The sequence below is a fragment of the Mchenga conophoros genome, linkage group LG22 (genome assembly GCF_057382185.1).
Source record: "Mchenga conophoros isolate Kocher_MC1m ecotype Shallow Benthic linkage group LG22, M_conophoros_male_GT1.1, whole genome shotgun sequence".
NCBI lineage: Eukaryota > Metazoa > Chordata > Actinopteri > Cichliformes > Cichlidae > Mchenga > Mchenga conophoros.
This window is the reverse complement of record NC_140546.1, coordinates 38,130,828-38,157,829: the sequence shown is the minus strand read 5'-3', so window position 1 is coordinate 38,157,829 and position 27,002 is coordinate 38,130,828. Positions and strand designations below refer to the sequence as shown.

The 27,002-nt window shown below is 44.3% G+C and overlaps 1 protein-coding gene and 1 long non-coding RNA gene across 4 annotated transcripts; one reads left to right on the top strand and one right to left on the bottom strand.

The window, feature by feature from the left end:
• Positions 1–236: 236 nt before the first annotated feature.
• On the top strand, positions 237–14,791 carry sacm1la (SAC1 like phosphatidylinositide phosphatase a). 3 transcript variants are annotated; one of them, XR_014890529.1, is made up of 21 exons: positions 237–393; positions 2,474–2,571; positions 4,159–4,233; positions 4,315–4,442; positions 5,079–5,228; positions 5,968–6,027; positions 6,108–6,141; positions 6,230–6,331; positions 6,776–6,861; positions 7,068–7,154; positions 7,242–7,310; positions 7,403–7,482; positions 8,400–8,498; positions 8,569–8,707; positions 8,918–8,987; positions 9,079–9,151; positions 9,242–9,335; positions 11,232–11,324; positions 11,401–11,458; positions 12,793–13,826; positions 13,864–14,791. XR_014890529.1 is itself a non-coding variant. In XM_085263187.1 (20 exons), the coding sequence occupies exons 1-20, from the start codon at positions 365–367 to the stop codon at positions 12,927–12,929; spliced, it is 1,761 nt and encodes a 586-aa protein (XP_085119313.1). In that variant the 5' UTR covers positions 237–364; the 3' UTR covers positions 12,930–14,791. The 3 variants fall into 3 exon arrangements, 2 of the variants coding, with proteins under 2 accessions (XP_085119313.1, XP_085119314.1); XM_085263187.1 differs by having other exon boundaries at positions 12,793–14,791; XM_085263188.1 differs by lacking the exon at positions 237–393 and adding an exon at positions 443–592 and having other exon boundaries at positions 12,793–14,791.
• A 6,106-nt stretch (positions 14,792–20,897) lies between these two features.
• Positions 20,898–26,984, bottom strand: LOC146549901 (uncharacterized). Its single transcript, XR_014890530.1, has 2 exons — positions 26,765–26,984; positions 20,898–25,983 (listed from the first exon to the last, which is right to left on the bottom strand). It is a non-coding gene; the product is annotated as an uncharacterized LOC146549901 (long non-coding RNA).
• Positions 26,985–27,002: the final 18 nt, after the last annotated feature.

The following is a 27,002-nucleotide window of genomic DNA, read 5'->3' as shown; positions in this document are numbered from 1 at the left end:
TTAGTCCACGCTGGGTGCACTTAAATCTAAACCGTGAAGTAGAAACAAGTTATTCATGTAGTCCATAATGCAGACTTTTACCGAAGAAGAAAAAGACTCAGGTGTAAAAGTCCCACTAACCCTTAACCATGTGACGTGCGGCTATTGTTCACACAGCCAGTGACAGTTGCAGCGACCGAACCGGATTAAACTACAAGTACCACCCATCACCACGTCTGTCTCAGGGTGCCAGGTTCGCTGGGTTTGGCGGGAAAAACGTGCACTTCAGGCCCCGCGCCTGCTCTGTGTTTTACACCTCGTATCTGGCAACGCCTGCAGGTCCTCGCATTGCTGTCGTCACTGAGGTCGGGTAGAAGGAGCGAAGATGGCGACTTGCTACGAGAGATACAATTTGTAAGTAGTGTTCATACGGAACAGCGTAGTGTTTCTGTCTGCGGCTTTTCTGCTCACAGCTCCGGTTAAAGACACATAAGACGAGTGGCTGTCCGTGAGAGGTGAAGCAGCTGCGGGGGCTCAGCGGTGCTGGTGGGGTAGATGACACAGCGGCTGAAGTTTGCTGACAGGCTCGGCCGGCGGAGCAGGAACCAGCCAGGTTTCTCTCCACTCTCATTCATAATGAACACTTAGCCAGTGTCGCTGTGTGGAGCCGGCAGCAGCGAGTGTGGGTGAGAGCGCCGACGGGCGCCTTTGGTATTCAGGGAGGCTTCATTCACCCAACGAGCTGCTGCACAGCTGCTCCCTCCGGCTTTAGTGGCACTCCACGGCTGGCAGCTCCTCGACGCGTTTTTAGACGTGCAGGGTTTATATTTACTTGTGAATGTCACTCAGCTGTAAGTGAGCCTAACACTGATAACCGCGGACATGTGACGTTAGCCGTGCGGCAGCTGACAGCTCAGCCCCGGCACACCCTCGATCAAGCCCTTTATTTCAAGTACCCAGCCCTACCGGTCCTGCCTCTGCCTGCAGCGTGTTTTACTTACACGAGTGAAGGTGTTGGGTGTTCCTCAGCCTTTCCCAACACGGAGCAGGTAATGAGGCACAGCTCTGTAGTACGTCACACATGTTAGACAAATGGACCCTCTGAGTTTGGGCCAGTACAGTGAGCACTGGCATAATCTAACTGGGGAAATGCAAAACAAACAAAAACTTTGACAAAGCATCTTTTGAAATAAAGTAAAGACCTAACATTTCTCGGTAATTTGTACATAATTGTCCAGTTATTGACAATAATGCCAGTTTTTCATTTAACCCTGGAGTGCCTCTGTGTACAAAGAGGTGCTGGGTGCACCTTAACCTGATGCATCCCAGCACTGCGGGCCTGGAAGTGTGATTTAGACCAGTCTGCAGTCATGTGTTACTCATCGCACGACTGCTCATTCTAACACTGACAAATGAAAAAGTTGCCTCAGAACAAAACCGTCTGTTTGAAAACTCGTTTCCTGTTTGGTCCACACTGTGGTGGGGGGTCAGAGTTCACCCCCCCACAGTTAAACTCTGTCTATTTTCTGTGTTTTCCACCATGGGGGTCACGTTCACCACCTGATTATTGTGTGTGTCTTATTGTGCTTCTGATGGCATAGTTTTCAAGGACTACAGATCAAACATGTCCTGATTCACACTTGCCTGTTGTCCACGCTGTGGGACCTTATTCGGTCTCTTCTCTTTGTTCTTGGTTTTACACTGACTGTCAGTCACAAAGCATATCTCTGCTTATGGCAGCATTAAGTGACCCTGAAACTTTGTTAAATGTGCGTAGGTGTAGATGCTGTGTTTAAACCGTGGCCTGTTCTGTCCTCAGAACAAACCGGAGCAGCGTCCAGTCTGAACCTGTGTGCTGCTCTGGAGGCTACCTGGGGTCACAAAGCAAACATGACTGCAGATGTGCTCTTCTCTCAGATTTCCATCGTACAGAGTGTGGGTTCTGACAGTCTGCGCTTTAAATAAAAGCCTCAATTTAGAAAGTTCACTGAAACATTTCCTAATACACAGCATGAAATCAATCTTTAGTTTTGATATTTGTATTTAATACTGGTTTATCACAACATCGTGCTCCTGGCATCGTAGGTTTTGGTATCAGTTGAGCTTTTGTTTAAGAGGAAGATGGCTGGAGTTCCTCTGCCAACGTGTTTGTCATTATTTAATTAAAGACAAAGAAAGTGTCCGTCACAGAAAACGAGCAGCGGAGCTTTGTAGAGTGAAAGATGACGTCAGACAAGTTGTTTGTTCTCAGCTGACAACGGCAGAAATATTGTGTTTCCAGGGACATGTGACTAAGAAAACTAGCACTAAAGGACCAAAGGGGCCGTTTTTGACATTTCAATGATCTTTGGTTGTAGTTGAGTGATTGTTTGAAGTATAATCAGCATTAACCGTTCATGCTGTTGAATAATTGACATTGTTGACTAAACACCTCCTGGCTATATTTTCATGCGCGACTGAAAATTTCCTCTTTCATCCCGTTTCCCTCTCCCAGGCACACGACCCCTGAGAAGTTCTTCATCGAGGCCTGCGATGAGGGTGCCGATGCTGTGCTGGCAATCGACAGGGTCTCGAACGAGATGACCCTCACAGGTAGGCTGTGTTCGAAAGTGCTGAGCATCGCTTATGATCCAAAGACGCTGTCGTTGAGACGTGCCTCAGTTTGGACGTTGTTTGCTAATCACATCTAAAGAACTTTCTGACATTCTCAGACTGTATGAGAATAACAAACTGGGTGTCCTGACACATGATATACATGTTTACAACCTGATTTACACGATTCAAGAGTGTTAGCCTGCATGCAGTAACTACATGTCACTGTTACAGGGATATAAGAGGCTTAGACGGTGAGCCTTACTGCCCTGTGTGTGCATGCATGTGTACATCAGGACTGCTGTCCAAGCTAAGCTCAGTCACACTCCTGAGCCCGTCCTCAGAGGAAGTAGACGTCTACTGTGACACACACACGCGCGCACACAGACACACACGCGCGCACACAGACACACACACACACGCGCGCACACAGACACACACGCGCACACGCGCACACAGACACACACACGCGCACACAGACACACACGCGCACACAGACACACACACACACAGACACACACACGCGCACACAGACACACACACGCGCACACACACACACACACGCACACACACACACGCGCACACACACACACACGCGCACACAGACACACACACGCGCACACAGACACACACGCGCGCACACAGACACACGCGCGCGCACACAGACACACGCGCGCGCACACGCGCACGCACGCGCGCACACAGACACGCACACAGACACACACACACACGCGCGCACACAGACACACACGCACACGCGCACACACACACACACACGCGCGCACACAGACACACACAGACACACACACACAGACACACACAGACACACACACACACACGCGCACACAGACACACACAGACACACAGACACACACACACACGCGCACACAGACACACACACGCGCACACAGACGCACACAGACACACGCGCACACAGACACACAGACACACACACACAGACACACACACGCGCACACAGACACACACACAGACACACACACACGCGCACACAGACACACACACACGCGCACACAGACACACACACACGCGCACACAGACACACACACACGCGCACACAGACACACACAGACACACACACACGCGCACACAGACACACACACACACGCGCACACAGACACACACAGACACACACACACACGCGCACACAGACACACACAGACACACACACACAGACACACAGACACAGACACACACAGACACACACACACGCGCGCACACAGACACACACAGACACACGCGCACACAGACACACACACACTGCTTCTAAAGGTTGAGGTCAACTTTGTAGAACCCCTCTGGACTTGTATGTTGTGGTGACTCGAGTACAGCATCCAGCACAGGTGTACTCTGTGTGAATTTAAAGGCCTCTGATGCTTCACGAATGGCCGTCACTTCTTTGTGATGAAGAGGTTTTCTCTTCAGACAAAAGCAGCTGGCCCTTCTGTGTACTCGTCCACAAATACGAACAATATGTTGCAGTGAGCTGAAGCCTTGTGTGCAGGCCCATGTCAGACACTGAGACGGAGGATTCAGAGGAATAAAATCAAACCTTTGTTCCTGTCACAGGTAAAAAGGACGTTCCTCCCTCTGCAGTTACCAGGCCTATCTGTGGCATCATGGGAACTATCCGCCTGGTAGCAGGTATGTAGCACACACGCGCATCACTGCTGTCCGAGCTGCTCTTTGAAGCTGTGCAGTAAAACGCTTCTGCTTCCACCGCAGGGATGTACCTCGTTGTCATCACCAGGAAGAGAAATGTCGGCAGCCTTCTGGGCCACGCTGTGTGGAAGGCTGCGGACTTTGACGTGATCTCTTATAAGAAGACGGTGCTGCATCTGTCTGAGATACAGGTCGGTAAGAATGGATCACTGATCCCGAAGGAAATTCAAACGTGCTGTGGCAAGAAAACATTTATGGAAAAAAGAGAAAAGCTCATTAAAAAGCATACGCTGTACGCTCGTGTGCAGCAAACATTTAGCATGTTCTGTGTTTCTTTTGTTGTGTTTTTCTTCGGTGCGTGCTCACTCGCTCTGTGTGAGATTAATCCACACACACGGCTGGTAGCGCAGCCCGTGCTGCTGTCGCCGTAGTCTGCTCATTTTAATAGGACACCGTGTTCTGAAACGACACCAATAAACTTTGTTAGTCAGTGTAGGAATAGCAACAGGGACAGACGGTGGTAAGCCAGTAACACTTTGTTTCCGTAAGTAGTTTTGCTCTGACATCAGCCCAGCTGTGATGCAGCGATTCAGAAAAGCTAAACTGGAGGCGCCCCGAACGCCGTCAGGCTAAAGCAGAGCCTGATTCGATGACCCGACCTGTAAGAGACAGATGTGCGTGCTGTTTTTAAAACAGAGCTGAAATGTCCGTACCTGACAGACTGTCGCGTTTGGCTGGTGAATCGCCTAACAATGTAGAATTTGTGACATGCAGCAAAGTGACCTGTCATGAGCTTTCCTGCCATCTAAACGTCTTTCCTTTCCTAGTCTCAGGAGAATAAGACCTTCCTCTCTATGCTGAACAATGTGCTGACCACGGACGGCTTCTACTTCTGCACCGACTTCGACCTGACGCACACGCTGCAGCGGCTCGCCAACACCAGCCCTGACTTCCAGGAGATGAGTCTGCTTGAGAGGGTGAAACATGTGGTCTTAATAGCTGTTAGCAGCCGATGCACTCAGTGTAACACAGACAGGTGACTTTGAACTGGTCTAGTGGACAATATGAAGGCTCTGGTATGGTTAATAAGAGAGGTAAGTGCAGCTTCAAGCTGAGACGCAGCTCTGCAGACGTGGCGTTTGCTCTGAGCGAGCAGGTGAGGTGGAGATAAAATGAGCGTGACAGTGTGTGAGTGAACATGCAAGGAGCAGTGGTAGTGAAGGCAGGTGAGTTTAAATACCTGTGACACTATCCACTGTAACAGGTGGTGCACAAGAGAGGTGAAGAACAGGGTGCAGGCAGGGTGGAGCGGCTGAAGTCTGGTGTCGGGGTGGTGTGTGAAAGGGAAGGTTTACAACCTGCTGTGATGGCGGATATATGGGACGAAGGAGGATGAAGATGCAGCTGCCAGGCAGGAGGAACAGAGGAAGACCTCAGAGGAGGTTCGTGGATGCAGTGAAGGGTGGAGTGACAGGAGCGTGCTGGGATGGGAGGAGCTAAAGGGAGCAGCTGAAAGAATACTTCTCAAAATAAAATCTTTTGTGTTTTGCTGTATTTATTGCTCGAGGTTTTTATTTATCGGTCAAGTGTTCACAGTAGCATTTTAGTTATTTTTAAATCGCACATCCTTAATTTGACATTTGTGTCCAACTTAAATGCAACATTAGTGTAAAGTCTTCCTCAGTGTCATGTGTTGATGCTTGTGGTTATTTTCAGGCTGATCAGAGGTTTGTGTGGAACGGGAACCTGCTGAGGGAGCTGGCTGGGCAGCCCGAGGTGACCTGAGCCTCACTTACACTGATGCATGTGTTTGTACTTGTTGTGCTTAATTACTGACCTTCACTGTCTCTCCATAGCTTCACAAGTTTGCCCTTCCCGTCATCCATGGATGTATCCTTTGCACTGAATGTGAAAGTTGTTTTTTTTTTCTTCATAAAATCGTAAGCGAAGCCTTTTTTCTTTGACCGACCCGGTTCAGTCATCGTCATGAAACCGTGCCGTATAAACGGGAAGATCTTTGAGTGGATCCTCATATCGAGGAGAAGCTGCTTCCGGGCTGGCGTCAGATACTACGTGAGAGGTAAAAGCCTCGGAGCTGAGACTTTTCTTAAAGAGCAGCTGTTCTGCTAATTTTCACACCCATCATTTTATTCGCTGGGTGACCTAGAGGGGCTTTGCATAACCAGTTCAAACTAATCCTTCTTTGTCACGTACTGAGCACTGGCGCATCATCCTCTGTCTAATGTTAGCTGCTTGGCTGTTCCTTATAAACTGTCAGTATGAAGAATGGAACCTTTGTCCAGCCTAAACCCTGGGCTTGAGCTCATAGGGATTACTTGCACATACCTCCTGACCTCATTGTTTCAAACTAATGTGACCAGTGTAACGGTCTGTACTGAGCGGCGGACAGTAATGAAGGGCACCCTGTGTGCCCTGCTGTGTGGCAGTATCACCATGCTGCACCGTGCAGCAGCAGACGGTGCTCCTGAGTGTGGCTGCTGACCGACGGTGTGTGTGTCCACAGGCATCGACTCTGAAGGCCATGCTGCCAACTTTGTGGAGAGTGAGCAGATCGTTTTGTATGAGGGAGCAAAGGCTTCATTTGTGCAGGTAAGTTTCAGGGTTCATCATATCAGCGATGTTTTTACTGTTTGCATCGAGGATCATTTATTAGATGTGTTAGCCCTGCGTCACACTCTGTGCTGCCTCCTATGGCGGCTGGGGCAGAGTCCCGCCCCCTGCGACCCTGCTGAGGACCAGCTGATGAGAACGGATGGTATTTCACAGCGTTTTTTCTTTTTCTTTGAAACAACCAGACACGAGGCTCGATGCCCTTTTACTGGAGTCAGAGACCCAACCTCAGATACAAACCCAAACCTATAATCAGCAAAACCACAAATCATGTAAGCTGATCTTTCTGCACATCCACGTGTTCGTTTCAATCACGTGAAATGGAAATTTTATGCTAACGTAATGGAAATGTTGTACAGATGGACGGCTTCCAGAGGCATTTCGACTCTCAGCTCCTCATCTATGGGAAGCAAACGATTCTGAACCTGGTGAGCCGTCCTCCTTTCCTTAGTCTCTTACTGGTAAACAGAAGCACTCAGGAGACCAGTCTGACCAGTCTGTTCGTCTTCTTCCTGCTCAGGTGAATCAGAAGGGCTCAGAGAAGCCACTGGAGCAGGCCTTTGATAGGATGGTGTCTGGCATGAATAATGATATGCTCAAGTAAGTGTCACCCTGTGTTTTTACTGGTCACTGAGTCGCCGTTAGCTTAATCAACCAGGTTCAGCAGTTTGACCTTCCTCATCAAAAGTGTTTGATAAACTATTGTTTTATTGATTAACGACACTGGTGCTGCATCAGTTTTAGTTGTTCTACAAACCTTTTCAGTAGAGGTGGGAATCACCATACATCCCACGATACGATATTATCACAATACTTAACGCACGATACGATATTATTGAGATTTTTTTTAAATATTTTGCGATATTCAGATTCTGTACATAAAGGTAAACTTTATCAATATTCATTTTATCTAATAACAAAGTCTCACACTCAGTCTTTCTCTCATGTCAGTCAGTTTTATTGTTGACAAACTGAACGGTTTGTATTACAGTCTAGTCCAACTTAACTGAATGCAACCATCTGGTACAATTACAGCTATTCTGAACTATGCAATATGAAAACTATGCAGCCCCTTCAGCAACTGAAGAATTTGAAAGTAAATTAAAACAAAATATAATTTTACATTAAATAAAAAAGTTTTAAACTTAATTAAAATAAAACCTAAATTAAAATAAGTAAACTGTCATGTTTATTGCTGCCAAAAACAAGTTAAACACATTTGGACAGTGAAGGAATGTCAGGATTCTTGCTCAGAAAAAGGATCAACATGCTCTGAAGTCAGAGCACAAAAACCTTTTTTGTAACAAAATATCGATTCCTGCTGTCCCTGTATCGATACATTATTAGCAAACAAAATATCACGATACTACACAGTATCATTTTTTTTCCCCACCCCTACTTTTCAGTCGGTGTGCTGTGACAAGCTTTCAAAGATTTAGTCTTCGTTTTGTTTTGTAGCAGTCTGCCCTCCAGTTGTCTCCTTTATAATCTACAGTGTGACCCACTCCTGTCCACAGATACATAGCCTTCGACTTCCACAAAGAGTGCAGCCACATGAGGTGGGACCGTCTCCAGATCCTAGTGGATGCTGTTGCTGACAAGCAAGAGGAATACGGGTAACAAAATGAGCAGCTGCTCTTTGCTAATGTCGAGCAGTTCGCTGTGATGACGTGCGTGTGCGTGTAGGTACTTCATGGTGAACTCGGAGGGAAAGACGGTGGCCCAGCAGAAAGGCGTATTCCGCAGTAACTGCATGGACTGCCTGGACAGGACCAACGTCATCCAGAGCCTGCTGGCTCGCCGCTCGCTGCAGTCTCAGCTCCAGGTATTTAAGGTCACAGCTGCCAGTCGTACTGTGTGGTGTAATGCTGCAGTGCGGGACGGTGCTACGCTCGCACGTCTGCCCCGTTGGTTTGTAATGGTTTTAGCGTAGAGAGCAGACTGTATGTACATGAAATAAGCTGGTGGACTTGGCCAGTTTGGGAAGGTGCAGTTTCAGAAGAGTCGCACAGGTGTTGTTGCTGTGTCTCCACAGAGGATGGGGGTTCTGAATGTGGGGCAGCGCATTGAAGAGCAGGCCGAGTTTGAAAAGATCTACAAGAACGGTAGGATACTCTGTTAGCACAGCTGCATGTGCAGTGTGATTGGTAGAAACTGTAGCCTCATGTTGTTTTTGTGTGTGTGCTCTCTAACCAGCATGGGCTGACAATGCCAATGCATGCGCTGTACAGTACGCAGGAACTGGAGCCTTAAAAACAGACTTCACAAGGTACCGTAGCATCCACACTGACTAGCATGTACTCAGCCTTGGTTCTGCTGCTCTGATGACTGCTGTTTAACCAGAGTTCATCTCTTTCAGGACAGGGAAGCGGACCAGGTGGGGGCTGCTGATGGACGGCTGGAACTCGATGATCCGTTATTACAAAAACAACTTCTCTGATGGATTCAGACAGGTGTGAAAGCTATTACACACTTTGTCACTTAAGAAACAAGTTTAGTGTCAGAACAACAGATCATTGGAGTCTTGATTCTGAAAAAGTTTGGACTCTGTGTAGAATATTAACGGTCTAAGGCATCATCTGAGACATTGCTAACTCTGAACTTAGAGATGGCACGATACCACTTTTTTATGTCCGACACCGATATCATAAATTTGGATATCGGCCGATACCGATATGAATCCGATATAGTGGGGGTTTTTTTGGTTTTTTTTTTAAATCAATAAAACTGTTTTTTAATATCTTGCTGCATTTTGTAGAAGTTCATACTCAAGTTTAAATAAACAAACACTAAAGCTATTCTGTTATACCTGTATGTAAAAAAACACACTGCACCCAAAATATTTCATAGTTCAGCAAAACTGATCAATCTAATAAACGTAAACCTGCTCCATCCTCCCTACTCTGGTATTTTAAAGAGTACTTACCAGAAATATTAAACAACCTAACTAACAGGGCTGCAAACTCCCAGCAAAAAGAAAAAATAGGGAACCCCCCCCCCGCCCTCTACCTCATGATGCTTAATCGATGTAATCAACTTTAATTTGATGCAGTGTGAAAAAATGCACAGAAATCAATTATTTTTCAAGAATAATTAAACAGATTCAACATCTTTCTTCAACAGAGCTGCAGACTGCACAGATGGTTCCCAAAGGAAAAAGTACTATAGCTTACTAGGGTATATTAGACTTAACAGTTACTATATACAGTAATGGACTTCTATATATTTTACATCAGATTAAAACTTTGGGTGTCAGATAATTATTTATTAAAAGCTCGACATTGTAAATGAGAATAAGAAAGAAAAGTATGTCTTTGTGCCCCTTTCCCTGTTCATGCCCTATCAGCCCCTTGGCTAAACTTTGCTAGATCCGCCCCTGCACAGTTACGTCAGCTGTAGAAAAAGATCCTGGTGTAGAAAGTAATATTAAATACATTCTAACAACAGTCAAGCTTAAACGTGCTGCTGTTGTTCAGCCGCTGGTTTCCTCTTTCTGGTGCAAAGTGGGCCAAAAACAAAGAAGAGAGATGATCAGCTGATCATTGATCAGTTTCATGACTGAAGTAGCAGCAGGAGAGAGAGAGAGGCAGTCGCTCCATATATCGGTTGGTAAGCTTAACGCTGGAATGCTTTACAAACATTCAGAGATGAACTTACACACTTGCTTTACTTCTCTCTGGGATCACTTCCTCAGAGATGAAATGCCGGTTTGGTAGCGAGGCTACAAACACACAGCCGCTCTATCACGTGACCACACTGCTGCGACGTGCTACGGTTATGAGCAGAGTTACGCCGTGTAGTTTAGTGAGGTGCTTTTTTGATATTTAATGGATCGGATTACATCTTTTATTTCTCTCCGATATCCGATCCAGTCATTTACGTCAGTATCAGACCGATACGTAATATCGGATCAGTCCATCTCTACTCTGAAGCCGAAGTTCAGAGGAGACGAGCAGAACGTTCTCTATGGAAACACATAAATGACTGTTGCCTCACAGCAGGATGGTCCTGAGTTCAGGTCTTTCTGTGTGGAGCATGTTCTCTCCAGCTTCCTCCCACAGTCCACAGACATGCAGTTAGTGGGGACAGGTTAACTGGTAACTCTAAGTTGCCCATAGGTCTGAATGGTTATCTGTTAGCCCTGTGACAGACTGGTAACGGCGCCCATGAGACTGCTGAGATAGCCCCACCCCCTGTGGATGGAGGGTGGCACTGGTTAACGACAGACTTGCCTTCTTAAATACAACCGGGTCCACATTCACCGGCTCTGCTTTGGCTTATTTGTTGCAGAAATGAGCTGTGATGCAGCCACGTTCAGATTTATGCATGTGCGTTGTTGCTGGTTTCAGGACTCCATCGACCTGTTCCTGGGTAACTTTGCCGTCGATGAGTCGGACGGACCCACTCCGCTTCGTGTGCAAAAGGACTGGAAGTTCCTCACAGTCAGTATATCAGCACCGTGTCCTGTCGTCACCAGCAGCAGGACGTTGTGACTAACTCGTGTTTTTATTTTTGCAGCTGCCCATCATTATGCTGGTGGCATTTTCCATGTGCATTGTCTGTCTTCTCATGGCTGGTATGTACAACTGCTGATCCTTAATCCTGTTTAGTTTGGTACAGACGAGCACTGTCCAGTTCTAAAGCACTTGTTTTATTCAGTATGAAGTGAGTGACTGAGCTCATTGAGCACTTGGTGTAATTCCCAGGCTATAGAGATGAATCCAGGGTTTAACTATAGATGGTATAAATGATGGACGTAGTTTTCAGCTCATCATGCAGCTTGACCCAAACTTGCATTATTTTAATGGCTATCAAGGGGTGATGTGTGTGCTCTGGTAAATGCATGGGCGTTTTGAAGCACTCGCAGCACTTTAACAACAAGCCCTTCACTTCTAACCTGACACTGAGGCACCCCCATGGATGCCCAAGCATACTTTGACATGCAGGCAAAAGCTGCTGGAGATTGAGCTGCTCATGCTCTGATTGGTCGTCCACATCCTGAGCCACAGCTGGCCCGTGGTTGCAAAAAGACTTCTTTTGGAAAACAGCACCCTGACAAACAGAAAGTCCAATGATCTAAGGACACCATCATCATGCTGGTGTCAGCCTCAGTCACAGCTGCTTGCAACAATGTAAACACTCACCATCAAAATGATACTCTGCTGACGTCACACTAGCTACATCCATCTTTTTACTGCCTGTGGATTTATCAGAGATACTGAGCTTAAATAGGTCAGTATTAAAGGACCAACGTGTCTCGATACAACTGGAAAGAAGCACAACCAGTCAGCACTGAAACATGCATGTTGATGGTGCAACATCCAGTTCTTATCAAATAGTTTTATGCATCAGAGACAGCCGTCGTGCTTGTTTAGGAAAGTGTTTGTCAGCCCTCCACTGTGTAATATGAGTATCAAACAGGCCTCGTGTGAACATCTTCAGGATTTTGGTAACTTTATCTCAGATCTTTTTAAGTTCAACCAGAACAGCTTCACAAGCTTTGTTGCTGTTGTTTAGTAAAAGTAGTCACCAAACTACACGTTGAAGCAACAGTTACAGTCTTCATGTAAAATATGGTCCAGACTTCTGCAGCTTCAGGTTCCATTTCTGTCTGGATAAAGTCTCTCGCTGCCTCCTTTCTTTTTCCAGATTGCACTAATTGCATCGTACTTTTAAAGGCGAGCTTAAAGAATATTCCTGATATTTGTTAATAATTAATATAATCTTATTCTTTGCTTTGAATTTGTTCTGCAAAACATTTCAGGGTGAGAATCCAACCGCACACTTGGCCGAAGGGATCAAAGCTGTGTCGTGAAAGCAGCTCGTTAGAAGCTGCTTGGTTTACAGAGTAACAGCCTAAAAGTGTTCCTGATGATGATGATGATGAGATGTCTGCTGTCTGCCTTCCAGGTGATACATGGACAGAGACCCTGGCTTATGTGATGTTCTGGGGTGCTGCAAGTGCAATTACAGCCACTATCATCCTGTTTAATGGCCAAGACTTTGTGGACGCCCCCAAGTTGGTTCACAAGGAGAAGATGGACTAAGTGTGCGCTTGTGTGTGTGTGTGTGAGGATGAGCTGGGTCCGGCGGGCTCGTATACCTCATCATCTTCACCTTCGGCAGGTCTGGAGTCCAGGCTGACCTGCCGCCTCCGTGTTGCCCTCTGGACTTTCTCATACAAAACAGTGTCTGTCTTCTGTCTGCAGCACATGTGACCACCTTCAGTTGTACTGCACACACGTGCTTTTCATCTAATTTCGTTTCCCTTGGTCCCCAGGCTTTAGTTTGCCGTTGGTTTAGCTAGCTGGGTTTCGTTGGTGTTGGTTGTTTCCATGACTACACTACCACTGTGTTTCCCTTTGTTTGGGCTTGTTTGTGCTTTCTTTCCCCGTACGTTAGCTTCAGCAGTCGTGGCGATGAAACATGCAGATATTAAAACCTATGTTGTATTGCAATGAAAAGTATGCACTCTGGAAGTTTTGAATGTAATGAGCCTTACTTGTGTATTAATTGTATAACTATGTGGCCAATCTGTCTTCCTATGAAGCGACCTTAGAAAAGCGCCGGTGACCTTGTTCTTTGTAGAAGCACAAACTGTGGCCGCACACACCTGTGACAGAGCCGTCAGTGGTAAACGTTTGGCTTCAGGGTTACAGGCTTGATTTGCTCCATTTCAGCTTTATACAGGGTCAAGAATGAGACCATCTGAGCCACCTGCAGGTGACCACAGCGCACTACAGCGTACTGCTTTATGTGTGATGGCACGATATCATCATTGGGTTTGGGCCTCCATGGCTGAGGCTTGCCTTGGTGATCAAACGTGCCCTCGGTCTTTGTGCATGTTTCGCTAGCTTAAATGAATGCCAGGAACCAAAGTTTCTGGCAAAAGTTCGACAGTATCCAGGCGGTCATGTTGTCCTCTTCACCTGCAGTGGTTTCAGGTTGACCTGCAGCAGCATGTCTGCATCGCTGTTGCAGGTTTTCAGAGCTGGTGCTGGATGTAGCGGAAAAATGATAACCTTTTCCCAAATACTGTCAGGTGTGACAGAGTAAGGTTCTTACTGTAGTTTGAGAATACCAAATGATTTAGTTGCTAAAACATTCTGTGGATTTATTCTTAAGGTGCAGCTTTCTTGGTCATTAACCCAGGACACCATCTTAAACCAGTCGTTACCTTGGTTTTGGTCCTCGTTCGTTCGAGATGAGGCACAGGGTCACACCTCATCACGTGTCCACGACCCGAGATCACTCGTTCCCGTGGAGCTGCCAGTGAGCTCAAATGTTCGGTCTAGCTACTTCTTCACCAGCTTATACAGTATGCAATCAGCTGTGAACTCTGGACACATCCTTGTGTATTTTGAACAGGACATTTGTATTAGAGTAGACTGAGCGATGGTTTGATCTGGACGCTGCAGCTCTCGGTCTTTCCTGCACCTGCAGCGATCTGACGGGTCCGTACTGTCTTCTGTCCAACAGTGGACTCAGTGACAGGGGCTCAATATGTGGTTCGTGTGTTTTCACGGCTCGGCAGCGAGTCACGCTCGTTTTCTTTATTTCATGTTGTGGTTTTAGAGAAATGCGACAAACACATTTCAGAAACATTTGTCATGTTAGGACATAATAACAAGATTCTCTCTTTTCTGATCTTTAATACTCTGTAAGCTCTCTGAGTAGTACGCACATCGTCTCTCCACACAGACGATGATCTCTGTGAAGTACAGCTGACTTTGGTGTTTTTATGTCTGACTGTTGCTGATAATCGTCACATATTAGGAACACTGGGAGTGTACGACTAAACAACACGTTCTGTCTCTGTTTTGTGGTGGAAAATGATCTCGTGCTTCTTCAGCACTCTCCTTCCAGGACCAGACTTTGTTAATAAACTGAACACGCAGATGTTACAGCACCTTTGAGCTTCTGGAGTTTCATTTATCGTTTCTTTTCTTTGTGAAATAGAAAGGAAAGCAGGGACGGACACATGGGAGGCTTTGTACGGGACATTAACGTCAGATCAGGTGAAAGTACTTCTTACTAAGGGTTTTAGGAACAGACTCGCTCAGTGTCCGTTTAAAAAAACAACCTTTATGGTTCATTTACAGGCTCCGTTTACGTTTGTTGGAGCTTCATCGTTTAAAAATGGAGCACACAAATGATTGAAGATGAAAGCAGCAGCCTGTAAAAAGGTTCTACGTTTGTAAGCAGCAGCAACAGAAATGTAGTTCACGGGGCTTGAAGGCCGATGCCTCTGTGGGAACGCTGTGTTGGAGCAGAATTACATCTAGTGTGGAGGTACTGTGACTTTTCTTGGATCTCTTTATAAACAATATCAGGCCAGTTTCACACAATCTGATAAAAATAAAAGTCAAAAAATAGGTTAGAATACAGATGTGCCAGTGATGGAGGAACGTCATCTCTATAATACTTATTAAAAATAAAGGGTGAATAAAGTGCACCATGTTTGTCCTCACAGCTGTTTTTATTTCTGTTATGGAGCAAAGATCAAAATGAAAACATTATTAAACAGGAATAAGGTCATGGCTGACTGCGTTAGATTATTCCACTGATATGATGACTGATATCTTTGGTTCTGAGGGATCACTGACACACTATTGATCATGTGAGTCATCACATGAGCCATGGTGTGGAAAAAAGGGCGTGGGTCATTATGTCACTGGGGAAAGGGGATGAAGTCACAGCGAGACAAGGCCTCACCCTCTCATGTGACGTCCTGAGATCACCTGAGGCTCGGCGAGCTAAAGCTCCTGGGTGCAGTCACTGACCAGGAATCTGTTTACACCGGTTTAAGGAATGTTTCTCAATATAGGGCCTCTAGATGAACCAGTCAATGATGGGGAGGCATTTTTATCATGGCTGTGTCCAAATTCAGGGGCTGGAAAGTTGGAAATGGCAGGAAGGTAGGCGTTAGCATTCAAGATTCCTTATTTGTCACATGCACAGTTCTACAAGTACAACACGCAGTGAAATGTATCCTGACACGCTCCTCGACTGTGCAAAGGGCGAGAGAAGAACATTATATGCACACGTGTATTCATGTTATGGTTTAGGGCTCGGGTGGCTTGGGGATAGAAGCTCCTCTTGAGTCTCTGTCCTTGCCCGGATGATGTGGAACTTTCTGCCGGATCGCAGAAGTTGGAACAGATTGTTGCCAGGATGGGACGGGTCCTTCAGCAGGGGGGGGGGGGCAATGCTGCTCAGGGGTTAGGCTAACCCTGAACCCTAACGAGGTATTTAATAATATAGATCAATCATTATTTGCTGATGATGGAGGCATTTGGATTATTTTTAGAGAGTAGATTAGCTGTTTAATCTCAAATTGTATGGGAATGAGACGGAACAGGTTGATTGCTTTAAACATTTAGGTATGTGGTTTGATAAAAGGCTTACATGGAAAACACATATTGGGGAATAACTGAGAAATGTAAAAAGGTTTTGGATATTTGAAGATGTTTAAAAGGCAGCGCGTGGGGTGCAGATAGGACAGCATCAAAAGCTTTATAAAGACTTCATTAGCTCAGTTCTGCTTTATGGTTCAGCGGCTAAAACATTGTTAAATAACTTGGATAAAATTCAGTGTCAAGCGCTGAGGTTTTGTTGTGGGGCCATTAAAACTACACCAGTGTCCACACTGCACGTTGGAGTGGGTGAACAACCATTAGAAATCAGAAGACATGAAATAGCTGTAACTTACTGGGCAAAGTTAAAGGGACACAGTGAAAATCATAAAGCTCAGAATATAATTAAACCTTGTTTAAGAAAAAGTAAAAAAGTGAACGAATAAGACGTTTTGGTTGGATTATAGGGGAAAAATAAATGAGACAGGAATTAGTAACGAACATATTAGTCCAGCAGAACCATTTTCAAATTTACTGCCATGGATATATGACCAGACAACTGATTTCATTCATCACACAAAGGAAGAGCCAGGTATATGATCACATAAGGGGAGAGTATTCAGAACATGTGGACAGAACATGTAAACTGATGCAGCATAATTGTTAGATAATAAAGTGTTGTGTTTGTTATTCCAGAAACAAGCTTTGTGATGAATAAAAGAATTACTGATGTTTATACTGGAGAACTGTAGCAGTGTTAATCACTGCAAACTGGGTGGAGGAGGCACCAGTAGGAAGTGTTTGATGTGCTCGGACTCTGGTAGCGCACTATTGAGGATATGTCTTACGTGTTTGGATTCTAGACACGATATTGTTTTTTAATATAATTCGTTTAATCTGTAGAATCAAACAGGAATAGAAATACATTTTTATGGATTCCTGAACATATCGGTGTAGATGGAAAGGAAGAGGCCGGTAAGTTTGCAAAAGGTGCAACGAGAAGAAGTCATGTAGATATGGATATAAAATATAGTAAAATTAGGTTAAAGGTCGCGTGTCAGGCACAATGGGACAGGGAAGGAAAAGGTAGATATTATTATGGTATACAGAGAGCAGCTGGACACTGTAGAAGAAGTCATAACAGTAAGAGAGAAGACGATATAATCTCAAAAGTAAGATTTGGTCATACAGGTTTAAATAACACTGTAAAAAAGATGAATAAGCATGAGACGGGGAAGTGTGAAACACTTGAACGTGTAATGTTAGAATGTGGTCAATACTCTGAGTTACAGAAAAATAAAATTCAATCAAGTGTCAAATAAATGTTACAGAGGAGTCCAGGTGACAGGGACACGGCCACTGTGTTGGAAGGAAGAGTGCTACGAACCGCACTTAAAAGCAGCTCAAAAGAAAAAGGACGGTACAGAGACAGACTGCGACCGGATGCAACGAGACGGTACTTGCAAAAAAATAGCGTGCATTGAAAATGTGGACCCGTATGAAATAACAGCAGTGGAGTAGAAACCCTGAGGACCAACCGCCGTTGACGTAGCGTGATCTATTCTCGTACCTGTGGAGTCAGCGCGTACACGGCGAACCAATTTCGCAATTATAAATCTCTGGAGGCGCACATCCAGTTCACCAATGGTTGGGTACAAGATTTGGCTATTTTTAAGCCTCCACGTCGTGAGTACGCCGTCATTCCAACAAAGGTAAGTCAGCTCGAGTACTGCGAGTGAAATGCGTTCGACTTCCTCCCGAACATTCAGATTAGTGCAGCATAAATTCATTCATGAGGGGAAATTACAGTGAGAACATGTGGAGGCTGTCAGAGGGATAACATAGTGAGTTCAGTGCATTGATGTGACTAAATTGTGACAATTTAGTTATTCTCTATGGTTAAAGAAATTGCAATAATTTATTAATGTTTATTATAAATAATCCTAATTATACACCTTGCTTCCATGTTTGTGTCCTGTGTCACTAAAAATACATTTTATTTTAGTTTTATACATCGATTAATGACCTGCAGAATCTCATTATCATATTAAGTGATTCATAATTGTCACTTTATGCTTTCTCCATCTCTAAAGTGATGACATCCTTCCATGACATACTTTAGGTTCATTTTCTGCAGGCAGGTTTCTGACAGAGAACAGGCGGATTTATACTACAGGGAGTGCAGAATTATTAGGCAAATGAGTATTTTGTCCACATCATCCTCTTCATGCATGTTGTCTTACTCCAAGCTGTATAGGCTGGAAAGCCTACTACCAATTAAGCATATTAGGTGATGTGCATCTCTGTAATGAGAAGGGGTGTGGTCTAATGACATCAACACCCTATATCAGGTGTGCATAATTATTAGGCAACGTCCTTTCCTTTGGCAAAATGGGTCAAAAGAAGGACTTGACAGGCTCAGAAAAGTCAAAAATAGTGAGATATCTTGCAGAGGGATGCAGCAGTCTCAAAATTGCAAAGCTTCTGAAGCGTGATCATCGAACAATCGAGCGTTTCATTCAAAATAGTCAACAGGGTCGCAAGAAGCGTGTGGAAAAACCAAGGCACAAAATAACTGCCCATGAACTGAGAAAAGTCAAGCGTGCAGCTGCCAAGATGCCACTTGCCACCAGTTTGGCCATATTTCAGAGCTGCAACATCACTGGAGTGCCCAAAAGCACAAGGTGTGCAATACTCAATACTATATCAATTCAAACAGAGGTGATCCAGTAATGCTGCACTAATGAATCAGACTAACTATTCACTTTAGCTAAAGTTATTAAGTTAGCTACAGAGTTGGGATGCTGTGTAAGACATAAATAAAGCTAAAACACAAAGGTTTGGACACCGTTTTGCATGTTTCCCTACTGTAGGGGTCTCTGCAAGCATACAGAGGGGGTACTCTGAGAGGGTACAAGATGACAACTTTGGAATTCTACTAGAAACAGTCGATCATATTTGTTGTCAAAGCTGAATTCAGGGCAAACTACGCTAAATTAGCGTTTTTAGCTAACAGCTACAATAAGCATAAAAGTTACCTTACGGCTATCATTTGTTAACATGACGCTTGTTCTTATACATGTAGTACATTTATTACCAACCTGAGAGTTTATCCGCTGGTCATTCGACATGACGAATGACTTCTGAAGTCTTAATTCAGCTCAAGATGCTGTAGATTCCCGTCAGTAACACTTTCGGTCCGCTAGTAAAACGTAGTTCTATTAATCTGCGCTTGAACCGGAACCGGATGTAAGTTCCAAAAAACTGAATTTTGGAACTGAAACTGAATGGTGAGAAGTGAAACTGAAATTATTCAAGAGCTGAATTTTTAAAGGATAAAATGCAGTTTCAAAGCAAATCAATTCATTTTCAAAATATAAAATTCAATTTCAATTTAGTGATGATCATTTTCAAACCATAAATTCAAATTCAAATTTAACTTATTCAAATTCAGTTTCTGATGGCACAGATTTCTGCCCATAACCACCACTGAACAAGACACACAAGCTGAAACGTCAAGACTGGGCCAAGAAATATCTCAAGACTGGTTTTTCTAAGGTTTTATGGACTGATGAAATGAGAGTGAGTCTTGATGGGCCCGTGGCTGGATTGGTAAAGGGCAGAGAGCTCCAGTCCGACTCAGACGCCAGCAAGGTGGAGGTGGAGTACTGGTTTGGGCTGGTATCATCAAAGATGAGCTTGTGGGGCCTTTTCGGGTTGAGGATGGAGTCAAGCTCAACTCCCAGTCCTACTGCCAGTTTCTGGAAGACACCTTCTTCAAGCAGTGGTACAGGAAGAAGTGTGCATCCTTCAAGAAAAAGATGATTTTCATGCAGGACAATGCTCCATCACACGCGTCCAAGTACTCCACAGTGTGGCTGGCAAGAAAGGGTATAAAAGAAGAAAAACTAATGACATGGCCTCCTTGTTCACCTGATCTGAACCCCATTGAGAACCTGTGGTCCATCATCAAATGTGAGATTTACAAGGAGTGAAAACAGTACACCTCTCTGAACAGTGTCTGGGAGGCTGTGGTTGCTGCTGCACGCAATGTTGATGGTGAACAGATCAAAACACTGACAGAATCCATGGATGGCAGGCTTTTGAGTGTCCTTGCAAAGAAAGGTGGCTATATTGGTCGCTGATTTGTTTTTGTTTTGTTTTTGAATGTCAGAAATGTTTATTTGTGAATGTGGAGATGTTATATTGGTGTCACTGGTAAAAATAAATAATTGAAATGGGTATATATTTGTTTTTTGTTAAGTTGCCTAATAATTCTGCACAGTAATAGTCACCTGCACACACAGATATCCCCCTAAAATAGCTAAAACTAAAAACAAACTGAAAACTACTTCCAAAAACATTCAGCTTTGATATTAATGAGTTTTTTGGGTTCATTGAGAACATGGTTGTTGTTCAATAATAACATTATTCCTCAAAAATACAACTTGCCTAATAATTCTGCACTCCCTGTATAAAATGCAGCGTTCTATAGATGGACACATAAAGAAATGAAAAATTACATGTATGTGCCAACTTTCTAAACACTTTGTTACATTTATGATAAAGTTGTTACGTTCCCCTGGGGGGGGTCTAGGCGATGAGGGGGAAGTAACAAAAGTGACCGGGTCAGAAAAAGGAATCAAGGAGGCGAAACAGTTAAATAAAACAGTTTTATTGAAGTAATTCAACTAAAAGAGACGAACAAGCCGCTATCACCATTTTTGAAAAACAACAAACAAAACTCAGGCGTTGGTCAATCAATAAAGTAAAACGTAAGCGAAAAAGCAGCTCACCAGCTGAAAACCACCAAACACAGCTCACTAGCTGAAAACACACTACTGGCACTCCCGCCCAGAGCTCACCTTTCCCTGGGCTTAAATACTTTTAATTACTGATGAGAGTCAGCTGCACAAAAGGGAAAGGTGGCACCTCAGGCAGAAGGGGTAGTGGGACACGCCCACACAGGCACATAGGAGGGAGGCCGTTCAGGAGGAGGCCCTGCTAGGGCCGTAACACCCCCTCCCATAAATACAAACCCATGGTTTGTCCAATGATTATGATAACCAAAACAACTAATCATGTCCGTAACCGTCGCATCAACAAATTGCAGGCTTTCCACCTACCCCATAGCAACGGTTAGGCATTGCCCGCGGAAGTTGCCAACCCCATCTCAATGGGTTCAAAATACTTACTGAGGGTGGCCGCAGACCCTCAAAACAACGTCTCATGCGATAGCTAGGGCTTTGAGCCATCACATGTGGAGAACACAGCAGGCAGTCAGAAGACCTTACTGTAAGAGTTTTCAGACAATTGCTCCGGTCACGGGTACAGGCATGCTTGTTAGTCAGGGGTGCAGATCTGAGTGGTGGTGTTATACATGATCTGTCCACCTGCAGGTCATGTTGAGGAACAGGGACATTGTCAACCAGCAGCAGCTCAGGGTTAGTTGACCTCTCACACTGACTACATGACACGATTGAGCAATTATGCTCCAAGTGTAGCCTTTTACTAGGCCTGGCAACCTGGTCGGTTTGAGAACCACGACTAGCTTTTCTCAAAGCAGGCAGTTTTTGCTTTGAGTCGGCTTTCCGTTTGAGTTTCAATTTCGAACAGTCAGCAATGAGGTGTCCAGGGTTGTGGCAAAAGAAACAAAGCTTCGTTTTGGGTCTCGAAACCACAACTTTTTCAGCCTTGTTAGCTGGCTCCCTCCTAGCTCTCCAAGATGTGTTACCGTGAGAAGGGATGTCACATTCCACCGCGTTTGTTTTATGAGTTAGGGTAAACCCATCCGCCAGTATGGCAGCCTGCTGTAGAGTGGAAACCCTTTGCTCACTTAAATAACAAGAAATAGACTCAGGAACCGAGTTTTTAAAATCTTCCACCAGCATAAGCTCACGTATGGACCCCACGTCGTTAACCTGGCTTGCAGAACACCACCTATCAAAGAGCTTTGCCTTCTCCCTAGCAAAGTCAAGGTAGGACTGACCCTGTGCCAACTCCAAACCTCGAAAGTTCTGCCTATAGGCTTCAGGTATGAGTTCATGGGCTTGGAGGACAGCACTTTTAAGCTTTTCATAAACTAAGCAGTCCTCCATTGACAAAGCAGAACAAACCTCCTGAGCCTTACCTGTCAACTTACATAGTAACATCACGCACCACATGTCCTGAGGCCATTGCAGTGCGGTCGCTATGCGTTCAAAGGCAATAAAGAAGCTATGAACATTGGACTCCCAGAAAACTGGAACCAGGTGGATGTTATTGCTCATAAATGAGCCTCTGGACACCTGTTCACCAACAGATGTAGGCCCAGTGCTCGTCAGCTCCAGCTGATTCAACTGGAACGCCATTCCAGCCTGAAAAAAAACCACCACCACACACACACCTGTGCCAATTCTCACAAGCTAGCCAACAATTAATGGTAACCGAACAACTTATTCTTCTTGACCAACTTACCTTCTGCTACACACACACACACACACACACACACACACACAACCTACCCAGTTCCTGAGCACAACAAACTTGCCTACCTATCTTCTGGAGCGTGCTGGGCTCGAGGCAACTTGAAAGGCAGAACTTCAAATCAAATCAAATCACTTTTATTGTCACATCACATGTGCAGGTACACTGGTACAGCACATGTGAGTGAAATTCTTGTGTGCGAGCTTCACAAGCAACAGAGTTGTGCAAAATACAATAATGTAAACAAGCAAAATACAAGAATGGCTACATCTGAAACTAATAAATATATGTACAATATATAATAGTATATGCATTTCTGGATGTGTATACTAAATATTTTTCTACGTGTGTGTGTGTGTGTGTGTGTGTGTGTGTGTACACACACATATTTTACAAATTAAATAGAGTAATAGAGTAACAAAGTAGATCAAACACATTTATGAACTTGGTGTGTGTTTCAGGTGCTGCACTCTCAAAGACTGAATGAACCAGCATTGCAGCCATGGGTCACTGTGAGCATCACAGGGAAGGTTGAGCCGGCCACTGCACCTGTATGGCCGGAGTCGTGGAGACCTGCAGCCATGTCGCTGCTCTTCTGTTTAAAGTAGAAGCAGCAGTGTTGATCCTTGGCACAAGGACTGTTACAGATGAACCTGCATACTGGGTTTTGCTGGGTAATATGACCAAGATACAGCCAGTGGTTGGCTGTAAGATAGACTTCTCCTCTTCAGCTGCCCAAAAAAAGGCTCTCGATCAAAACATAAACAGACCATCCATATTGACAGGTAAAAGGAGCCGTCCTCAAAAAAGAAAAATTCCACCTGCTACTGTGGAAGAGTTGGATCAACTGATGGGAAAATATTTCTCCAAGCATAGTTCTGTTCTGAATGACCCATAATGTTGTATTTAGGGGTCTACATTTGTGCCTGAAGTGCACTGCCATGTAAGTAATTTGGATTTGCTGAATGTGTACTTACTAAGTACCACTGTTCAAAAGTTGAATAAAGAAATACATGTTTGCCTTTTAAAAAAAGATTAAAAGCACTTTGTAGAACATCACATCAGTAACAATGTAGAATCCATGTCATGTGTAGTTTACAAATGACAAAATGTTCACATAAAATCACGACAGCATTTAAATAATATCACCCACTATAGCGTTCTGTAATTTACTGTCACTACATAAACAGCACAAGACTTTTAAGAGTTCTTAACAAGAGCAAGTTTCTTTTCCCTGGTTTTACTGCCACACTGGGGCACATGTTCACCAAAACGCAGCAAACCTTCACCATCTTATCCAGGAGGGTCCCCTCTTCAGCCTCACATGGAAGAAGTAATCTGATTGGCATGGTGGTTTGTTTGAAGCAGGTCCCTTGTGTAGCGCTGGAACCCAGTCAGGGTGTTTCATCCATTTCATAGGCTGGTTTGCTGCAGTGGCGTGTCTAGAAAATTTCTGTTGGGGGGGCCAGGTAGGGGCACAGATTTGGAGAAGGGTGGCAGATGTAATTGGCACATAATGTTAAAAACAATTCTACCAACCGTTAACCATAATTCAATAACCCTGTAAACCTAATAACCGAATGCGCTTTTAACTCTTATTAGAATGAGATTTTAACCACTACGGTGCAAAGTTTTTAGATACTGCGTTGATAAAGTACAAGAGATACAATCAGTCAGTGTTTATTCAGCAGTCAAGGACATCCATATTTGCATAGTATTTTTATTGACATGTAGTGCACATATGTTTTGGGCAAAAACATTTTTGAATATTAAAATACGAACATTTGTAACAAACAATTGACAAATTATCCAGTTCCAATGCTAAACTTTATCTGCCTGTTAAAAAAAGAAGATAATCTTCTCACAACCTGGTGTTTGATTTTGAAACAGGAAAAAAGTGGAGAAACAACTGAAAAGACTAACATTTGAATAAAACCTGAAAGCAAGTAAATACTTTCTGTGCTGCCTTATGGTAAAGTTTGGTAATATTGATAAAGAACAACACTGGCTGATGATGAAATCCAGTCAGCTGACACGGTGACACTGCCAGTATTAACCTGCAGGGCTGGACTGGGACAGAAAATCGGGCATTTTGACTACAGACCGGCCCACCAGGTATTAAAGCCATAAAGCCTTTGAATGAAAACAAACCCTGTTGTGACAGTGATGTACAGTCTTGTTGGTATATGTATGATTTCTATACATTTTACGTCAGATAAAAACTTTGGTTGTAAGATTCAGATAATTATTTAATAAAAGTGAGATATTTTAAATGAGAATAAGAAAGAAAAGTATTTCTTTGTGCCCCCCTCTCCCTGTTAATGCCCTACCTGGCCCCCTGGCAAAAGCTGTGCTAGATCTGCCCCTGCACAGTTACCAGCTGTCAGCTGCTTAGAAAAGGATCCTGGTGTTATTTGTCTCTCAGAAACAGTTCATAACTTCAACTCATTCATGTCACCTAAAAGGTAAACCTGTTTCTCCATCACCTGTTCAGCTCTGATGATCCAGTAAGGACATCTCCTGGTTTCATCTTCATGTTTCCCTCTCACCACATATCCAAACCAACATCATGACCAGCAGCTTTACAGCTGTGGCTCCAGCAAACATCAGCTGATACTAGAAATTAATATTAAATAAATTCTAACAACAGCTGATCAAGCTTAAACGTGCTGCTGCGCGACATCCGCTGGTTTCCTCTTTCTGGCGCAAAGTGGGCGATAAACAAACAAGAGAGCCGATCAGCTGATCATTGATCAGTTTCATGATTGAAGTAGCAACAGGAGAGGCAGGGGAGAGGATGAGAGAAGAAGAGGCAGCTGTGCAGCATAACGACAGAATAAATCCAGCTTTGTGTCTTTTTCCATTCTAGCTAAAGTCCGGGACAAACTGCGTCTCTTCTCAGCTCAATACGAAACGTGTAATATTTTCTCTGATTGAGGGACCATTCCATTTTTAAGGAGTCGTTGGCAACTCTACTAACTAACCTTATGAATAAAATAAAGTTCACTATCAGTAACATCATAGCACCCACCCAGCTGTACTGTATAAAAACTCCATCAAGCTGGCTAGAACGCAGTATGAGTTATTGCAACTGAGGGTAAAAAGTCAGCAACATGAAAATAAACTCCACCTAAACTTGGTTTATATCTGACCCAGATAGACTGCAGGTCATCACTTCTTACCTGAAGTTCAGTTCACCTGACACTCGGACTGGCGGCTGCCTCGGGGCTCTCCTCCTGCCTCCCCTTCCCTCATCCACCTGCTGGCCTCTGTGGAAGCCCTGCCATAGCCACCACCAAACAACTGAGTTATTTTTACACATCGACCTGCATCTGGCCGATCCACCACCTCTCACTGTTCATGCCATTACAAAATAAATAAAAAATAAGTCAAATAAGCCCGATGGCCAGTCCAGCTATGTTAACCTGCAACCAAATCTGCAGCTCCATACAGCAATGTTACGACTTAGATTACATCTTATAACTCATAACTCTTATGTTAGCTGCCCTCAGTAGCATACTGTCTGAAATATTCCAATAATTCTTTTAAGTGTTATTTTTTCCTTGGTATTCTAATTTCACCGAAGTTTACTAAACTCAACAAACTTAATATTACTGACATTTATTCTGTCCTCATTTTCTTTCACCGAAAAATTGTTTCCTGCAGTGCCTCTTTCGTGCTTGGCTCTCCTACCTTTGCTAACGTGATGCACATAGCGCAGAAGCCGGTGCTGCATTCACTTACACTCAGATATCTGAGCTTCACCGTGAAAACATAATCGTACATTTGATATTTGATTGAATTTTATTGTTTTGCCTTTGGGGTGGCACCTGGGGTGGCCAGTCTGGTTGGGGGGGTGGCCTGTGCCCCCCCAGGCCACCCCGCTGGACACGCCACTGGTTTGCTGCAATAATGAAAAACAAATAGCAACTCTATAAACAGAACATAAATCTACAAAATCACTCAGTAGGATGTTTGTTCTAATTTGGTATGAGCTCAGAGCGCATTGAAAATAACACTAATAGGCTACAAAGAGTGATATGAACTTATTCAGATCTTACCTGAATGAAAATGTCTGGAGCACCAACAGATGTCTGTGGAGCTCGTCTCACAGCTGCTATCCAGGCGCTTCTTTTGGTAACATGGATACACGAGCTGCCTCACGATGCTTCCAGGTGGGGAAAGAATAAAAACAGCCCATTTCCAGCTTATTACCTTCACGATCGTGCGATCATTACAACCGACAACACAGCAAGTGCGAACCATTGCTGATGCCATCCGTGTGCTTTCGCTCCTTTG

Bases quoted from the DNA above. Each gene is read 5' to 3' on its own strand.
- sacm1la (XM_085263187.1), top strand. From the start codon at position 365: ATGGCGACTTGCTACGAGAGATACAATTT. The intron at 7,311-7,402 runs GTGAGCCGTCCT...CTTCCTGCTCAG, and splicing joins AGCAAACGATTCTGAACCTG to GTGAATCAGAAGGGCTCAGA. The intron at 11,325-11,400 runs GTCAGTATATCA...TTATTTTTGCAG, and splicing joins AGGACTGGAAGTTCCTCACA to CTGCCCATCATTATGCTGGT.